This window comes from Siniperca chuatsi, linkage group LG16 (genome assembly GCF_020085105.1).
Source record: "Siniperca chuatsi isolate FFG_IHB_CAS linkage group LG16, ASM2008510v1, whole genome shotgun sequence".
Taxonomy (NCBI): Eukaryota; Metazoa; Chordata; class Actinopteri; order Centrarchiformes; family Sinipercidae; genus Siniperca; species Siniperca chuatsi.
The window spans coordinates 16,333,979-16,354,612 of record NC_058057.1 but is presented as its reverse complement, the minus strand read 5'-3'; the positions used below and the strand labels follow the sequence as shown (position 1 = coordinate 16,354,612).

At 39.2% G+C, this 20,634-nt stretch overlaps 1 protein-coding gene across 1 annotated transcript in view; it reads left to right on the top strand.

Moving 5' to 3' along the window:
* Nucleotides 1-20,634, top strand: part of stxbp5a (syntaxin binding protein 5a (tomosyn)) — a 95,241-nt gene that overhangs the window by 61,898 nt on the left and 12,709 nt on the right. The window contains 12 exon segments of the mRNA XM_044169370.1: nucleotides 7,323-7,446; nucleotides 9,196-9,274; nucleotides 10,032-10,186; nucleotides 12,459-12,531; nucleotides 12,759-12,906; nucleotides 14,561-14,628; nucleotides 15,965-16,005; nucleotides 16,357-16,577; nucleotides 18,088-18,150; nucleotides 18,153-18,268; nucleotides 18,640-18,765; nucleotides 19,205-19,356. Of these exon segments, the coding sequence (XP_044025305.1) occupies nucleotides 7,323-7,446; nucleotides 9,196-9,274; nucleotides 10,032-10,186; nucleotides 12,459-12,531; nucleotides 12,759-12,906; nucleotides 14,561-14,628; nucleotides 15,965-16,005; nucleotides 16,357-16,577; nucleotides 18,088-18,150; nucleotides 18,153-18,268; nucleotides 18,640-18,765; nucleotides 19,205-19,356 (1,366 nt within the window).

Sequence of the window (20,634 nt, the reverse complement as noted above, 5' to 3'; positions counted from 1 at the left end):
GCTATAGCCAACACTAATTAAATGGACTAAAGAGCAAGTGCTGTGGGAACATGCCAGGGTTTTGTGATTGTAGGGGTGGGTGGTATGGGAAAAATTAATATGATCTTGATATCAGTGTCTTATGATATTTCCTTAAGTAATCAAAATTACATAATACACATAAAATATCACATAAAATAAATTATTTTTTATCACAATGACTGAAATGGTTTTTCTGTTTTAAACAAACATACTACACACTATACACAAAAAATTGTATATTCTCAAGGAAAGTCTCACGCTGTAACAGATTTGAAAATCTTGAGATCACTCATTTAGAAATGAGGATTGTGAGCCACTGCAGCCACTTTTTCATTTATGACGTTTTGTCGGTAGACATACACCAGATCAGATTATGTTGCTTAACTTAATATACTGTACTTGAATTTTTCAAATGATGATATGTACCTTCTTGATTTATCATGTTATGTGCAAAAGCACTGCTTTCGTTTACAGCTGAAAGGGCTCTTTAACCTAACTTTAATTTGTATGGAATTTGTATGGAAGTGAGAAGATATTTCTGGCCTCAGCTGATTGGTGGACTCTTCTCAGGTGATGTTTACTGTGTATGTGTGTGTGTGTGTGTGTGTGTGTGTGTGTGTGTGTGTGTGTGTGTGTGTGTGTATATATATATATATATATAGTAATAAACTGAGTATGACTGACGGATTGTATAAAGTTCTTGCACACCATAAAGTATAAATTATTTATATATATATATATATATATATATATATATTTATATTTGTGTGTGTGTGTGTATATGTATATATACCTACAGTACATGATGGAATGGCCATTGTTTAAAAGCATACATGAAGAGTTGTATGGTGGGTTTTGCTGCCTTAATTAGCAATGACAGACACAGTAAAGGCTGAATTAAATGTCCAACATCAACATGGTTGCTATGGAAACATGGGTCTAATTTGATGTGAAGATATAGATATTTTGCATCACTTAACTAATTTCTGCCAATATATTTAACATCCATTATAAGCCATTGATATTGCATAGGTTAGTTGGTAGAATTTGAATTGTTTGCCCCATTATATATCATGAATGTGTGCAAACACCATCTCTGTATAACTTCTGCAAACAATACTCTAGGGTGAAATAACTTTTTACAGCTATCAAATCCATTGCAAGCTATATTCATATTTGCCTAGAAGCTTGCTGCCAAATATCAAAGTTGTCGACTGAAATGAACAAGGAAGCTTTACCTCTTCTTCTTTTAAACAGCATAGTAAGCCAGCAGACCATGCAGTGATGGATTCAGACTTTAGAATATGCATGTCTTAAAGGATATTTTAGTTTGGATGGAAATTCGTGGATGTTTAAACAAGTGAAAGGCAGTCTATGGTCTAGGTTTTCAAAGGATAGAGATAAATGTTTTTTGTGAGTAATGGCGGCTCCTGTATTCTTGGCACATTTTTAATGATTCTTGCAAACTTTCTCATACAACGTCAGCAAGTAGGGTGCACTTAAGGGAAATAATGAAATTGTTTTGACTGAAATGAAGGCAGCTTTTGTTAGTTATAGATGCCATCGAACTGCAGAAATGTCAGCAAATAAGGGAACTTAACCTGGCTCCCAGACAACAACAAAGTTTCTGGCAGAGTTCAGACAAACGGCAGAGGCGATAAAACATTTGTTTTTACAAGATCTCAAAGGGCTGAGAGAGCATGCCTTCCACTCTGTCTTTCAGTGGACTGTGTACTATTAGCTGTAGATCAGCAGTATGGGTTTCCAGTGAGTGCTAGCCAGTGAGCATCCGTCACCCTGACCCTACCCCTCTCTGCTCCTGTCTGGCTCAACACCTTGGTTGAGTCTGACCCTGCTGAATGGCTGATCACAGCCAGATCGGAGTTTCTACTTCCCTCCATCCCTTCCTGTTTGTCTACTAGTGGCTATTGCTCGCTCAATGAATGCATGGATAATATTTTTTTATGTTTGTGTCATTCCTTCAAAAGACCCATTATTCAAACTCACTCATTTATTCTACAGTCTGCTTATAAACAGCCCATCTTCCCACCCTTTTTCTTCTGTCACAACTCAATCTTGTAATGTTTGCTGTATTTCTCTTTTTCTTTTTATATAATTTTGTTCTCTCCCTTTTTTCTCTCTATCTCTTTTTCTATATCTCCTTTTTTTCTCTGTCAGGTCATGGAAAGGGACCAGCAGTTTGTGCCCAAACGTCCAGAAACTTGCAGAAATTGCTGGTTACCTCTGGTCTGACTGCGATAACCAAGAAGTGTTTGTGCACACATACAAGCGTGCACAAATGCAACCCACAACACAAAATACAAAAAAATGTGGGGTAAAATGTTTTCTTCTATTTGCCTAGTAGCAAGCAACAATAGTCAGAGCTATTATTGAAGGCCAACAATAACACAGTAAAAAAGTGCAAACTTATTTCCGCAACCACTAAGCATTAATTACTTCATTTCCAAGCAATACAAAAAAGATTTAACTGCTCTGGCTGTGGAGGAATTTGTGTTATTAACATATTTTAACAGCAGAAATAGTAAACAACTATTTTGGAATGCTGGATAAAGGTTTAGTTAAATTTAATACAAATTGTTGTAAACAAATTAGTAGCACTTTTTTAATCAACTGTAGTTCCAAATGGGCGAAGTTGTCCATATAGGACAATACATTGCCAGAAAGAAGTTCCTGAGGTATTCTTTTTGATGGGCAGCTCATTTGACTCTATTTGATATGTCCTCATGCAGTAAATCCCTCCCATCTGGTTGTCTGAGAAGATTAAAAGCAAATGCTACAAATTATTGGCAAACTGTACCTGACACAAGCCTGGCCTCATTAGAAAGTATTCGCTTTCTCCCTAAGACCTGTTGCGAAAACAGGCCGATAACTTTACTATTTAAAGCTAATGGGTCAAGACTTTGGCAAGTCTGGTGCAATATCCATTAGTAGATAGAACCTTTAGACCACGGTACTCTATCACTATGTAGAACATTCATTGACTGCTGGTACTATTATATAGTTAAATGAATATTATATCATATTATTATATGTAATATATAGTATATATCAATAGATTAGACCCTCATCTTCTCAGTCATTTTGAAAAATAATCCAGGATCAATGCACAGCAGAGTATACAACTAAAACCTTCAAAATATGATGTTCGCCTTCCATGAAAGCAGTCCAACAACGTAATGAACAAGAGTCTACAGCCATGCTAGCAGCTCTGTGAAGCTGTATTTAGGCACATCAGTGCTTTGAGCTAAATGCCAACTTCAGCCTGCTAACATGCTCACAATGACAATGCTAACAACCTGTTGTTAAGCACGTATACCATGTTTACCATGTTCACCATCTTTGCTTCGCGTGTTAGCATGCTAGCATTTGCGAATTAGCACTAAAGAACAAAGTACAGCTGAGGCTCATGGGAATGTCAGTTTTGCAGGAATTTAGTTATAAACCAAAGTATTGGACAAATTAAAATTTTGACCGGAAGATGGTGCTAGAAGTCAGGGGATCACTAAAGTTATTACAGTTCAGACCAGCGTCCAACTTAATCGCAAGGGTCTAACAATCACAAATAGTTTATTTGTAATTTAGGCGGATTAAAGAGTTAATGGCTTTCCTGATCCCCTGACTTTCCAGCTAGCACCACCAATATTTCAACATTTCCTGACACATTTCCCGAAAATATACCTCTAATATAAGTCTCTGTTGTACTCTGTACTTTGAGAGTGATAATAACAGCATTTTATAGCATTTTTTTCTTGCTCCAATCATAACCGATGATGGTGCATCATCTTTTTTAATATAGAAAAAGTCTTGGTAATTGGTAAATAGAAGCTCACAGGGGCTTGTTTCTTTCAGGGCTTATATAATAACCACAACACAAAAACAGAAACAGAATGGATTTCATGTTCTAATACAAGAAGGGATTGCTCTATGGAAATCGCTGTTGACACACTTGTCCCCAAATGCTTGTTTTTTAGATTAAGCCTTTTTTGGTTGAATGTTTTTCTACTTGAGCTGAATATCCATTGCTGTGAGAACCCCTGTGTGTGTGTGTGTGTGTGTGTGTGTGTGTGTGTGTGTGTGTGTGTGTGTGTGTGTGTGTGGCACTTGAGGGCTAAGCTGTCTTTGTCTCCCAGTGTGACACAATGCTGGCAGAAGCTATTCTACTTAGGGCTGTGATATGCATGTTTATGTGTATTTCTATTTTCCTTCACCAATCTCAATTTGTGTGTTTGTTTTCGTCTTTGCCGTGAATTAGTGTGTGTGTGTGTCTTGGTATGGGGACACACTTGCTCGTGTGTGACTCTAATAAGTGTTGACAGAATTCTCTCATCCCCCAAAGACCAATCTATGAAAACTGACCTAATGTAATAAATCATGAAATTAGTCTTTTTAATTGGTATTGTTTGATATGATGAGTACCATGTGTTTCAATTACCCTTCTAATTTTCCAATTAAGCACAGTGCATTGTTCCCTATTGGGATTGTCACAGTGAACAATGCACTGATAGATTTCTAGAATTCAGTCTGTCGCTGTAAGAGCATCTCTGAACGGGTGAATGAGGGTTTTTTTCTCATAAAAGTGTAATTGGTATTAACATTTAGCATTTTTCTTGAATATCTGCAGATCACATCCTTTATCTTTGCTGCAGTCAACATAAAGAAGAAACATCTTAAACCCTCCTCCACTGGTATCTGTACTCATTCATATCTCATCTTTGTTAAAACTTCGATAATCTATCCATAAATAAAATGGGAACAATTTTATCAATCACTCCTTATGCCAACTTCAGGTCCCAGATCCCTAGGAATATGCTCTATATGTCTAATTATACGTACAACTTAAACAATGTGGGATAATTCACTTCAGTTCCAGAGCGTGGGATGCTAAACATTTTACAGAATCGGAAATTAGTTTACACTGCATTCAGCACACCCACTGTAACTTCATCCCCGCCACCTGGCACTGCACACCGGTGTGAATCATGTCTGGCAACAAATCACTGACAAACTGCATCCCACCATCCCTGTCACTTTGCCTATCAGGACTCACATCCACCATCAGCTTAGATAAGACAAGAAAGCCATTACTCATCATGGCTCTAATTATTTCCAAGAAAACAATCTTAATAAACAGGAAATCAGGAAACTCCATAATCAAAGAACACTTGAAAAAACATTGTAGGTTTTAGAACTTTATTCATGTTTCATGGGTGTGTCTTTGTCAGAGTGAGTGGGAATGAGTCATCAACAGCGTAACAAGATAATGTGTCTCTGTGTGTCTGTGCATGATGTCACATAACCATAGCGCTGTCTCATCAAGCTCTCTGTGACCTGGAGGAAATCCCATTGAGAAATCCAGGATAATGAGACCTCAAGGCTGTGCATCCAAAAACACCCACCTCAGGATTGGTTTTTGGTTGTTCAGGGTCTCCACAGTATCACTTTATTGATTTCATCTTGGTGAGTTTAAGGTCAGGCTATGCAAGACTATGTAAAAGATTACATACTTTACCGGCAAGCAATAGCTGTGGTTCGTTACCCCTCAAAACATATAGATATGATATGAAAATTACATTTGCTGTGGTGAGCATATCACTGTTGTCACATGAGCACGAGCTGACATCGGTTCCCCACACCGTCTCATTTAGCTATTTTTTGAAAAACTCAGCACAATCAGCGAGTCTGACATGCAGTGCCGTTTATGATTAATGATGCACCAAAGGCAAAATTGATATACACCTAAATAAACAGCAGCTTCAATTGGAAGAGATTGACTTAACCTGACCGTTTGCTCACTTCGGCATTGACAGCGAGAGGTAATCATTCATTTCAGATGAGCGATGTGAGACAAGGAGCAGCACTTGGGAGACAAGGTGACCAGGAAAAGCAGTGGCAAGTGGCAAGTGGAGCTTTAGCAAGAATTGCACAATATCAAACAGTGCAAGGTAGGGAGAATGTACTGAAGCAGTCAGTAAGCATGACCAACAAGCACATTTTTCAGAAGAGGCCATACCTAATACTAACCATCATGTCAGAGAATATGTCCAATCATTGTCTCTGAAAGAATATTTTCCCTGACAAAGCACTAGGCTTGTGGTGGGACATATTACTGATGCTGCAGGTGTTCTGGTAAGAACATGCCCCTGGGTGAAAATGCATGTGACAAGCCTTGTTAAACTGCTTTGGAAGCTGTTGTGAGCTTCACACAGATTTGGTGCACGTCGTCATATTTACTTGTCAAAACATTTGCTGGGTTTAATTATGAGCTATGAAAAGGGCATCAATAAGCAAGGCTGCCCTTTACTGGCATACTTTGGTCATGATGCGTTTGTGTTTTCAATGATTGCTTGTCAGCAAATAAATCATTGGGAGCCCGGCTTACAACAGCAACAGGACTGTTTAGATGATGGGAAAGATGAGAGGAGAGAGAGGGTACCATCTCTCAAACTCTTGCCTGACTGTCCTTATTCTCTTCTATATCTATTGTCCCTATGCCAATTTCTCCATTTTGTTCTTTGTTTTTTTCACCTGCACCTTTGTCTTGGTTTTGAAGGCCTAACTCAAAGGTTGCCTCTTACCCCCCCTTTTAGCATCAGTGGCTGTAGATGTTATACTGTAAAAACTGTGATTACTTTTGTTTCCTGTTTTAAACTTCCTGTTCACGTAACACATACAATACACATAACCAAGAAACTCTATTTTTTGTGATTTTCTCTTTTTTCCTCTCTGCTTCTTCTTTTCTTTTTGGTTTAGCAAGACAGACTAATTAAATACTTTTATTTGATTTGGCTCCAAATGACACCAGATGAACCTGAATGCATCAGATCAACCGTGTTTCAATTATATTGAATCTTGAAGACATTTTTTTTTTCCTCAAGTAAATTTGTGTCTTTGAAATGAATGAATGAAATAGAATTCTTAAATTTATAACCATGGTAATAAAACTTTCCTCCTGGCATTCCTGAATAAAATGACCAATCCATTCCCGCTTTTCTCCACATTCAGCAAATGGGTCATATAAAAGCTTCTTCTAATGTATGCATTTATGCCACAGGAAATTCTCTGAAGTGAGGGGCCAGACTCTTTTATCTCGCTTTCACCATCTGTTCAGGAGTATATAATCCAGAGTCACGGGCGTTTAACCCACATGAACGTTGTACCGTGCACCGTATGGCTGCAGCAGTGCAACAAACTTGTAGCGTAAGGGACATGGTGACACATGATGTTTCATCCTGCTGAACCACTGACCCCCCCTCCCTTGCTTCCTGCATGTCATTTCCTAGGCGATCCACTCAGTTGCCTGGCATCACGAGGGCAAGCAGTTCATTTGCAGTCACTCAGATGGGACTCTGACCATATGGAACGTCAGAGGCCAGGGCAAGCCCATACAGACAATCACCCCACATGGTAAGGAGGCGGAAACACACACAAAAACAAACACACACTCACTCACAGAGGCTGTGTCCGAAATCACTCCCTAATTCAGTCATTTACTCCTCCCTATATGATAGATACTCTGTAGTGTTCACATAAAGTGTTCCTTTGTGGGAATTCTGGGAGGGGACTATTGTATAGAGGATAAATTTCACACTCAGAATTGGGTAAACAGGATAAACATAGTGCACTATATAGTAAACAGGGAGTGATTTCAGACACAGCCAGATGCATGATGGTCTCACTGTACAATACTTAAGTGGACCTCCCATCCCAACATACTCGAAGCATCTTGTAATTCAACTATTTTGGTTGTGAAGAGATTACATATTATGAGGATCTAATCTTAACCAAGTCCTAATTTTAACTTTACTCTTAACTATATAAGGTTAGGTAATTAATAAGGTACCTAATAATTAAGAACGCCACCCTTGATCTTTTTCTAACATTAAGCATTTTAATCCTTCATCAACAGTAGCACTTTTGTCTTATGCTGCCTTTTTGCTGTTTTTAGAGTTCCTATTTTTTGCATCTGTCTTTTTACTTGTATCTTTCATTTTTTGTGAAGCACATCGTATGGTATCATTTTGAAGTGCACTATTTAAATAAATTACTTTAAAAAAGCCACTGATTACTTTGAGGTCTTATAGTATAGCACAAGTTTTACAATACATGATATTAGTGCCTTCAGCTACCTCTGTCACTCACAAGACCCGGTCTATACTCCTCTAAGCCATGCCTCAAGAGTCTCCATACACGTGGCACCCTCATTGTTTCCTCATTTCAGGATTATTGTCAGTTCAATTAGGTCCTGCCTCTGTTTGCATTGCTTTCTGTCTGCACGTGCGTACATTAGTGCTGGTGCTCTGTTTATTTCCTGCAGAAAAGCTAGTCTGCTCTTTTGAAGATGTATTTTAATCCATACTCCTCTTTCTCCCCACACACCTACTCACCCCACAGAGCACTTTGACAATTCACCCAGATGCAGGGCCTGGAAGAAATAGACATAGTGTGTGAGTGCAACACTTGGACAGAGAAAGAGCTTGAGAGTCAGATAGAGGAACAAAGAAATGAATTAAATGAAAGGGAAAACTTATAACCAGTTTCACAAGCTGGTTTTGTGTGTAGGGGATTGTAGAAAGTATTTCACCACACAGGGTTTTTAATTAGTTGTTTCTCCCACTGCTGCATACATAATTAGTTTGGTATTTAATGGGCAATTATGCAAATCCATTTGACAGGTTTAAGTAAGGCTTATAAGTCCTTCTTTAATTGTCTTTTTAGATATCTGTTATTTAGATGTAATTATTAAAAGCAGTTCTTTGTTATACAGACCTGCCTTGTATAACCTGCCTTAGGGCTCACTGTGGCTCTTCAGTAATAGTTCATATTACTGTGCATTCTGATACTAAAATATGCACAGGTAGGCACCCATACAATGGATGTGCAAATTCCTTTCACATGGACCTCCCTTCAGGTTTTAAAAGATGGATTCTGTTAATCATCCATGATCGTCACGCCTTCTTTGCATGTCCCTGCCCCTGCATTTGTCTTTCTCCTCTCTGATGAATAGCCTTTTGTTATTGTCTGGCTACTGTTCAGAACTGCATTTTAAGTGCAGCTTCTGGGGGAAAAATATTAGATGACAGGAGAAACATGACGAGGGGAGGGGAAGAGGGATGAACTGGCAAACTAAAGTAACTTCTGTTTGTTCTATTTTAGGAAAACAGCCCAAGGACGGGAAGAAGCCAGAACCTTGTAAACCCATTCTCAAAGTGGAGTACAAAACCACTAGAAATGGGTAGGCTCTCTCTCTCACTCACTCACTCACTCACTCACTCACTCACTCACTCACTCACTCACTCACTCACTCACTCTCTCTCTCTCTCTCTCTCTCTCTCTCTCACTCTCTCACTTAAACACACACATACACTTACGCACATGCACACATTCTTGGGCGTGAATATGCCTAATTATACACAGTTATGGCAATCAAGGCACATCAAGGTTATTTATAGGTGTTAAAGGCTGTTGTCAAGGCAATGTGAGTAACAAATGTGTATGTGCTTTAGACTAGGAGATACCCAGAACTTATACGTAGTCTTACGTCAATCCAGCAAAACCAACTATTTCTCAGGTTACAGGCTTTCCACTCTAGCCATTAGGTTGTTCCTATTTATGTTATAATACACTCTAAGCTGTTCTGATATTAAACTAATGTGATAAAGAAAACCTTGTTATTTGGACACATTGGAGTATTTCTCCAATACTTTGTCCAGTTACTACAGTAAAAAAGTCTTTTAAATTGTACATTTTTTGAAGTTCATTTGTAGTCAAAGTTAACTGGTATGAAGCAAAAGTAATCTCATGTTTAATTTCTCCTGTGTATTGATTTAGGATAGTGGCAAAACCTGACCATTTCTACAGCATGTTTAAGATGGTATAATATACGATTGTAATAGACATCTTCAGACCAATCAGAAAGTAGTATTTTCTGTGGTCATGGTATAATGTTTTATGCCTATGTTTGTGTGTGTGTGTTTGTGTGTGTGTTCCAGGGAACCCTTCATAATCCTGTCTGGTGGTCTGTCCTACGACACAGTGGGCCGGCGGCCTTGTTTGACGGTAATGCATGGGAAGAGCACTGCTGTGCTGGAGATGGACTATCCTATAGTAGACTTCCTCACACTCTGTGAGACACCGTACCCTAATGGTAAGTTTGTGGATGCGCTCACATGGTGTGTGTGCATGTCTGACGATTAGATTTGTATGAGAATTATCACCTTACCCTTCTTTCGTCGATGCATTAGAATGACAAACACAGACGCACACACACACACACCTTTCTGTTTTTTTAATTATGTCGGATTGCTTGCCCCTGTGTTAGTGTGTTTCTGTAATAAATATGAAATTTCCCAAGGGAAAGGATCCTATTCCAGTTTCATTATCCGACACACAGAATATTACAGTTTCATTTCATCTCTTTGTACGCAATAGCCTTCCATCTAAATTAAATTATTATCTTATTTCCTGTATTGAGGAGTCAACAGCTAAAACAAGTCGGAGTGGAGCTGAATGCTATGGGATCCTGTATGTATGCAATACAATACATGTCTGGCTGATAATGTGTATGTGTGCATGTTTAAACCAGCGTTAATGTGTAGCGGAGGTTAATAGTCCATGATGATGTGGCTGCAGATGATGCAATGTGCCTAAATGCAATGTGCAGACCAATGTATGTGGACAGGAAAACAAATGGCAGACAAACTATTGTAACACATACAGGTACAGGCACAGAGAGGTACAGTATGCAGGCAAAGACTGCATACAACTCATGAAAAGAAATACAGTGAAAGTCATTCACAGTAAATTAAATTTGATCTTAAGCTTGGAGATTCATTCTTGACCTTGGAAATAGCAGTATGACAAAAAATGTCTTATAATATATATAAGGTCCATTTTCTTGGTTTTTCTAAAGCTTTCAGCCACATCTCATGGCCTTCCTCACCAGATGGAGTTTTCTCAGTATTGCTCAGTATTGAGCATCTGCTGAGAAAGGCAAAGGGATGAAAAATAAAGACATCATTACTTATTTGCCATTCACATTCTTATTTTCAATTTAGACAAAACTTGTCTTTATCATGAAAAAATGTTTTTTGCTTCGCTGATTGCCTTTTTTGTAATTAGTTTGTATCTTTAGGTAAATTAGCAGTGAACGTGGCCATAATTACAGTTGTTATTCTCATTTCCCAAATTCCAAAACTGACAGACGGAGAGATACTGCACAGTGATTGTAAAGTTCCATAACGATTCACAAGAGAATGTGATTCACTTGTAGACCAGCGCCAGGGAAGTAAAATGAGAAGGACAGTGAGAGATGTAGTGACAACAGTTGTCCAAGTATTTCAAACTTGGTGTACTATGACAGCCTAAGACCTGCTGCTCTGAACAACAGATTGTCCTCTATACACCAGTTTGCATGCACACACACTTGAGGATGTGGATATAGTACATATCTGAATGGTCTCTGTATGGTGTGTGATGCTATTTCCAAATCAAATATCCAAAAGAAAAGAGGAAGTGTAGCTGCTGTCTATACATAATGCGAAGGTCTGTGCTTTTTTTCACTGCAATGGACCCAGACAAAGCTTCAGGGCCACAGTAGATTTAAGGTTAGAAAGGTAGACTTTCCCAATTCATAGCATACATTTTGTCAAGGTGCCCCGTAGCAAAGCTTTTAACCAGTTGAGGCATTCAGTGGCCAAAAATAGAAGACACAACTGGGCAGCTCTGATGTGATCAGTGTAAATCTATGAAAGTAAGGAACTCTTTGAAAGCTTTCATTTAAAAAAGGGCTAATGTTATTAATAATGTGCATCAATTTTCTTAATATTCTGTTTGTACACACAATTTTGTCTGACTATCTTATTTTATCTTTGATCTGACCTCTATTTATTTATTCATGTTATTGCAGGATGTGCGTATCCCCTGCATTAGTATTTAATATGTTTGTAATGCTGTAAGACTCTGACTAGAACCAGAGATATGTGCAAGTAGCTTATTTAGCAGCAGAGTGATCTGTACTGGTTCCAGTGTTGTGCCTCTGTAGTTGAAGCTGTTATAAGTTATGTATATCTGTTGCTGGGACCAGTGCATTCATTTTAGCAATTCATTCAGTACACAGGTTTAAAATATATTATAAGGGGAATCATGTTAAAGTTGAATGTGAAATCCGACTGATACAAATATTTAACCAGATCAACATCCCCCACAGTTATAAATCACATAGATTAATAAATGTTAAGCGTTAAGCGTTCACATCTTCAGGGCACAGATATGATAATAACATTTGCCATATTAAAGTCTGAGGAATTCTTCCCCTGTGGTTTGTACTGTGGATTTCAGGGGAGTTCTCTCTCAAGAAATTACAAGCCTACTAAAAGTGTGGCGTGATGAATGACTTGACTTGTTTTTTCACTGTGCAGATTTTCAGGAACCTTACGCTGTAGTGGTCCTTCTAGAAAAGGATTTAGTGGTGATCGACCTTGCACAAAATGGGTGAGTCTGACTATTAAATAACTATTCATCATCTTGACTTGTTTCTTAAATGTGGGCTAAAATATCACAGTTGACCTAAAAGTGCTCATTATCTTTATTATATATTTGCCTCTCTTTTACATCATTATATAACTTACTTTCATAAATCTTATTCTAATTCTATGCTGGGCTGACAGACTAATTAAATTAATTTAATAATTTAAACTTTGTCTGTGCTCTCTTGTTAGTTACCCCATATTCGAGAACCCCTATCCTCTGACTATCCACGAGTCTCCCGTGACCTGCTGCGAGTACTTTGCCGACTGCCCTGTGGACCTCATACCTGCACTTTACTCTGTTGGCTCGCGGCAGAAACGACAGGGCTACAGCAAGAAGGTACTATATAGGAAAGCTTTATGTTGTACAGTAACATTGCATATTGTTGTAGATGATGTGTCTTTCTTACTGTTGTGGGAATCGTAATAGAAAATCTTTCATCTATTTAACATATCAGTGGTAAATATCAGGTTTTGGATTGAGAACCTCAGAATTAAAGAGCAATGGCTTCTTTCCAAGTTTACAATTTTGCAAGGAAGAGATATTAATTTCTTCTCAGTAGATGGGAAGCAATGCACCCACAAGCATTTTGAGTTAGGGTGTAATTTAAGTAAAGGGTGGAAAAAATGCTTTATTTTACGGGTCCGTAAAAGTTTTTTGCATCCGAGAAAGTTTCCTAGTGAGACCTATGTGGTAGTAATTGTAGGAAAAATAAGAATTTTTGAAAGAGAAGCACCATTTGTCACTGAGAATGTTAGTATGCTGATGTTAGCATCTAGCTCTGTTGTGCCTAGGTACAGCTTCGCAGGGCCGCTAGCGTTGCTGTAGACTTTTAGTCTTGTTCCCATAATTAGTAAAAAAAAAAAATGACATCGATATTTCTGGGAAATGTCCTAGGAAATGATTAGAAAGTTATGGAACTGTAAAGTAAGCGTGACTCTGTCGCTACAGAAATTGCCAACTGCTCCTTGTCATCATTGATTGCAACCATTTAAGGGCCGTTCTTAAGCAGAAGCAGACAAGACAAGTTTTACTTTCGAAATAAAATGAATTGCCACTACTCCATCACAAAATAACTCTTTGAACACACCTCCCATCACAGATTAATGATGTATAACGCAGTAATAGTATCCCGAGGGTAGAATTTTCCTTCATGTCGTTCTGGATAGCAGTGTCATAAAGAGCTAAATGCCTAAATTAGAAATGTAAATGTTCCACACTACACCTTCTAACCATCATGCCATACTCCAAGAACAACAAGGTTACTGGATAAAGGACAAATAAATGCATACATATGCATACTATTGCTGCAAACTGCATGCAGCATGAATGAATTTGTATTAGTGGTGCTAAGGTATATTTCTCAATGTTTCCGTGAAGCTAAATGGACTATATAATAGTCATATTACCTAAGGATCCTTTTCTCTCTTTGTACACCGCCTCTCTCCTCTCATTCTCTTCTCTTATCCCTGTACCATCTAAGACAGACCCCCTACTCCTTCAGCCATTATGTATGCCTATGTTCTTTTCCCTGTCGCCTTGTTCTAGCTTTCTGTCGGAAATGTCAGCTTGTACTGACCCAAACTGGCTGCCTAGCTGCTGCTTTTATTCGTTTTTTTTTTTTTTTTTGTCAGGCAAAGGCCTGGCAGAGCTGCGGGAGGGCATTCTCACATAAAGATCACCATGAGTCATCCTAGTGACCTTTGTATGTGTCAGCGTGTTCAAAACCAAACCCCCCACCAAGACACACACTCTCAGATGGAGACACACACTCATTGAGGTGCATTATGTGTAATTGCAAGACACGCTGAGAGACGTACACAAAGGATTCCTGCCTGTTTTCCCACACACACTCACACATGTGCAACTTTATCACGTCATCTAATTCGAAAATCAGTGTTTCTATTGACATGCTGTTTATTGACATAGCTGCACTTCTACCTGTACTCTCTCATTTGCTCTAATGTACTGTGTGTGTCTGCTGTCTATCCAGGAATGGCCTATTAGTGGTGGAAACTGGGGTCAAGGCACACAAAGCTACCCAGAGATCATCATCACTGGGTAAGACAAAACTGATTTCATTAACATTATCATTATCGTCTTGCTGCAACTCAATTACTTTCACCTCTGCTGCACTGTCAGGTCACCACAGCAAAGGAGCTTGTCTTAAGACATTTACTGTAGCTCTTTATATATTCCAATCATGGGCACTTTGCTCTATTTTGGTGTTTATTATCCCGTTCTAAGCTGTCAACAAGGGGAGAAGGGGGCGTTTTTAACAGAACACACGCACTGAAGAAGTGACATTGAGGTATGGGTTTGTCAGTAGGAGGCTCTCTCTCCTCCCCTGCCGTATTACTATTCTGTCTTCTCTCTCTTTCTAAGAGAGCTACAGCCTGCAAAATATTTCTCTCCCAATCCCCTCAGCTGAATTGGCAACAAAACAGTGAGGAAAAAATGGCAACCAGAATACATGTTTTTTTTTTTTTTGACAATGTCCTTTTCTGTGACACTTAATGGAGAAGCTGTCGTGCTTATCACCTGCTAATGAGTGTGTGTTCAATTCATTTTTAGGCAATTATCAATATGTGAATGAAGTTGGACGCCATGTTACTTTACACAATTTACACTACATGGCCAAAAATATATATATGATCAGTACACCCATACAGTAATGTGATTGCTGAACATGTTCTTCCAGAACCATGGACATTATTATGTTGCTACAACAGCCTCCACTCTTCAGGGAAGACTTTGCACAAGATTTTGGAATTTAGCTGCAGGGATTTGCTCCCATTCAGCCACAGGAGCTTTAGTGAGGTCGGCCACTGATGTTGGGCGATAAAGCCTGGCTCGCAGTTGGGGTTCCAACTTAGGTGTGATGGGGTTGAGGTCAGGCCTTTGTGCACAAGGGCATTGTCATGTTGAAACAGGAAAGGATTTCCTCCAAACTTGTTCAACAAAGTTGAAAGCACACTATTGTGTTAAATATCACTGTATGCCGTTGCATTAAGATTTCCCATGATTTGAACTAAGGGGCTTCACCAAAACCATGAAAAACAGTCCCAGAACAAAAGTACAAAGAAGTGTTTGAACAGGGATGTCCATATACTTCTGGCCATATAGCATACCTATATAAATTTTAGTTTATTAATATTTGGTTTATTTTAATTTGACAACAGATTTCATTGTAAATGCAAAGTAAAGTGTCTTTAATTGATACTCTACTAGAGATGTTTTAATGCTGCAGATCTTAAAAACTAATTTATTTTTGATCAGACTAGAATTCAAAGTTTGGACTCTGACATTGTAAGAGAATAGGACACAAATTGAAATTCATCTCTCTCTTGTTCCTCTACTTTTATCTTTTCTTTTCCTTCCTCTCTTAAATTCCCAGGCATGCTGATGGAACTGTGAAGTTCTGGGATGCCTCTGCAAGTGGGTTCTCTCAACGGCTAAGCTTTGTTTATGCTTCACAAAATTATGATTTTTGTTGAGAATTTACAAACTATGGACAACAAAGGACGTTTTGAGCTTCAGTTGAAATCTGAGACAGAAAGGGAAGCTAAAGTTTAAAAACTTAAATAAAAAATTATTTTTCAAATAAACTTTTGTACATTTGTATTGTTGTATAAGTATTGTTTAGATTAAATCTTGTATTAATAATTAATTATGTCAAGTTCAAAGCACTACATTGCCTCTGATTTCATATTATTTGGAGTCAGATTCTATATGTCTGATGTCTCTGGATTGCAACTGATACTTGACTTTTTCTCCCTTTTTTCCAAGTAATGCTCCAAGTGCTCTATAAGCTCAAAACAGCCAAGGTGTTTGACAGAAACCGGTCCAAGGAGGACAAGGGCAGCACCGAGGCGTCAGATGAAGACCCCTTTGCTATTCAGATCATGGCCTGGTGCCCTGAGAGCCGGATGCTGTGTGTGGCCGGTGTGTCAGCCAATGTTATCATCTACCGCTTCAGCAAGCTGGAAGTAACTACTGAGGTGGTGCAGGTGGGTAACGGTTTATAATCTGGGTTAAATGCTTATTTTTCGATACAGTAAAAGAGAAGAGAAAGGAAAATAGATTTGTTTTCAGTAATTGTAAGACTCTTGCAAGCATGGACACAAATAAGAGACACAATGTAACTCTGTAGCTCTCCATCAAGAATACATTTAGCTTTTCTTTGTTATTATTTACACTCAGCACTCACTTTCTCTGCTGTTTTGATGTTGAGACGTATGCACAAACACACATGCACTCAAAGATCTGCCTAGTCAAAGGCAGTATGGTTGCCATGCCAACAGACGGAGCAGTGAACAAGCAAAGCTAGACTGTCATTATAATCTGCCTTGATAGCGACGTAAGTGCTTATGGGGGTGTGATGGGAGTCAGTGTTTAATGGCATAAAGAGAAATGCTGTTTAATCTGTGTGTGCATTCTCACAGCTCCCATATTCCAAGTGAGAGGGTGTGTGCATATATGCTCAGTTTCCGCTGTTGGTCACTGGAGCAGTGGAGTGTTGAAATGGTAACCAGCAAGACATTTTATTTATTTATAATTTTGGCTTGCTAAGCAGTCATTGCTGTGGTGTTGTTGCTTTAGACTTGCTCTGAACAGAGATCACTTGTCAATCAAAGTACGTGGGAGGTACTGTGGTATGCTTTTCCTTGCAGGTCTGTAAATAAATACATTTTTTTTAGCTGGTTTACATGTTCAGTACTGTTTGTCCTAACTATCCAATTCTTTTGTTCTTCCACACAAACTGGGCTTACAGCAGAAAGTTTTCATAAATCTGCAGAGTTCAAGTGCCTGCTTAAGAGCACCTTTTTTTTTCTTCTGTGCATGTGTCAGAGAAATTTCAGGGACTTTTTCTTACGCTCCAAGCTAGTGGTTGGGATGTGGATCAGGACTAGACATGTAGTTGCAGCGAGCTGTAATTAGGAGAGCAGTCTCCCTTCACACAAGCTCAAACACCTCTCTGTAACCTTGCAGAAATGAAGGTAAAAGAGGACAGAGACAGGCGGGAGTGAGCATCTGAAGAAGGGCACTGATCATTCTTCACTCCGACATGTCAGTGGGGCTAATGAGACTGACAGAATGCAAAAGAGAGCAGCTTATGAACATTTTGTGTGTGTGTGTGTGTGTGTGTGTGTGTGTGTGTGTGTGTGTGTGTGACTGTGCGAAGGCGGAGGTTGCAGAGAAGTAGCAAGAAGGAGGATGAAAGAATGGAATATTTCAGTATTGGAGGACCTTTTGACTCTAAATCTTCCTACACACACATGCACACACACACACACGTCAAACAAATCTATATCAATATCGAAGTGACTCTGTGAAAGTTTGTGGATTTCATTCACCGTTGTACTGACTACTCCCATCCTCAGAGGAATTCCATAAGAATTGTTGTTTACTAGAGTTTTGTGCCTTTATCATAATTTTGATTGCCCCCTTTTATAAATCTGCTAATATCTTGTGTCTATGTGCACCTGTGTGTGTTTGCGTGTGTGTTGTCTTATACAGTTACTAGAGGTGCGAATGCTGTACGAGCTGAATGACATAGAGTCTCCAGATGGCGGGGTGGAGGGGGAGAACAGACATCGGCGCTTCCCACCCCCGGTGCCTCCCCTCAGACAAGCGGCCCACCTTCACACCCCTCCACCAGCAGCAACAACTCTGACGGAGGCAACATTCCCTGTCTCAAGTATGAAACACACACACATACTGTACACACATACAGAAGCACTTATATAAACTCTCATAAGCACCAGGAACGCTTGCACACATTTTCATACACACTCATACACACAAGAGTCTTGCCTTTTGCCTCAAGCACTCTTGCACAGAGTTAGTCAGCGCCTGAAGCATTCTCAGGCGCAGCCTCCCCATCATCCTTTCGCAACCACTCATGCCAGGGCCTCAACACACAACTGTTTAAGAACTGCAGCTGCACTACTTGTCATTCTCTTTATGAAACCTTTTTTTGTATGTCTCTCCCTTTCATTTTTTGCTCCCCCTTCTGTTTCTCTCGCTTTCTCTACTCCTCTCCATTCCACCCCGTCTTCTTCTCTCCAGAGTGCGCAGTACTCCTCTGAAGCAGTCTCCTGGTTACCAGGTAGATCTGGTGGTCCAGTTAGTGTGGGTGAGTGGAGAGCCTCCTCAGCAGATCACAAGTCTGGCGCTCAATTCCTCCTACGGCCTGTAAGTATACAGACAGTAACATTTCAGTCAAGACTAGAACCAAGTAGAAGTCTTTTCTGAAAATCTTTGTTTTGTAAACATGCCAAGTATGTTATCCTCATCAAGCTGTATCATCTGAAGTAAAATAAAATGACTAAAATCTCTAAAGATCATCTTTATAAAGACAAAATATGCAATGTGAACATTTGTGAAAGTGAACACAATTTTTCAGTTTAAGCAGCAACTGCTCAAGGCTACAGTAACAACCAGGCCTGTCAACACGATTTATGCCAGGAAAATTTTGACATTCTAGAGCACATTTATGCTGTTTTTAAAAAACTAAAATCTCATAACCATATTTCTCTAACCCATCTCTCCTTTTCTCTCTGCCTTTTCATCTGACTTTCCCCCTCCTGCTTCTTCCACTTCCTCCCCGACTCTGTCATCCCTCCCTTCCCAGTGTGGTGTTTGGCAACAGTAACGGTCTGGCGGTGGTGGACTACGTCCAGAAGACGGTAGTGCTCAACTTGGGGACGGTCGAGCTTTACGGCTCCAATGACCCCTACCAGAGACAGGCCCGCTCGCCAAGAAAGACACGACAGCCTTCTGGAGGTAATGAGGAAAAGGGATAAGAGGGAGTAGAATAAGAAAATAACACTTTTCTGAAGTTTTTTTGCTTTCTTGTCATTAGTACAGCCACAAGACAAAACTCACTGTTGTTTTAAGTCCACACATGACTAATCATACATCCATGCTTTTGCAAGTCACTCTGGGCTAGGCAGGAGATCACAAAGACCCTGTTCATTCTCGATTTCTTTACACTCAACAACCAAAGTCCACTTGTATATACACACACATAGATAACTAAGGATGAAATGGCTCTTGAATTTATAGTGTTGCCATTATGTAATAGCAAATGCTTGCTCACAATACTTCGGCTCTGTATGTCAGTTAGATGCTGTATATCAGGTACTGTGTAGGTGTAAGTCAGATCCTCATTGCCAGCGAACATAGAGGTGGCCATTTCATATCATATTTGAATGTTTTTCTGTACTTTCCACTTATTGTGCTATTGCCTACTGTTTGTTAATGTCCAGCTGCTAAAGCACTGTGGCCCTGCTTATCTGTTCTTTCAGCCCCACTAGCTCAGATTATTTAAGGTTTGAAATAGAAATCCTGTACATGATTATTTATTTTATTTCCCTCTAGTTATTTTTGAATTTCTGCCATTAAGCTAAAACTGAGTCTCAGCATCTGACTAAGTTGAACCATGATCTGCAAATCCTGCTCTTGTCTTAATGGCAAATGAAACAATTAGGGGAAATAATTGCACAGAAATTCACAGAACATAAAATACCACTATTTAGTAGGTAGCCAAACACACAGCAGGTTTAAGGATTTTGGGTACACCAAAAACTGCAACAGTTTATCACAAAATAACTCCTGGAATGCACTGAGAAGCAAAATCAGATTTTGTATTCAAGGTTTATTTTCAGTAAAGGTCTTGGTTAGAACATTATGATGGGTTTATACCAGTGTAGCTTACTATCAATGATTACTTAGACTCCAGTGACCCCACAGGTCCAACGTCCCTGAACCGATCTGTAAAATGATCCAAATATGAGAATAAGTGAAGTCACACGTTGCATCTAAAATGATGCTATCCAGGCGTAGCTCATAAGGCTGACACCCCACAAAGCACTTTGACAGCACAAATACAAACTCTTTCTATGTCCATCTGCCTCTCTCTGTCTCTGTCTCTCTCTCTCTCTCTCTCTCTCCTTCTCATTCACAGACACACACTCTCACAGCCCATCCCTTTTACACACATTGCCACTGCAGCCTCATCATACCACTGATAAGACAATGAGATGCTTTCAGCATGGACAC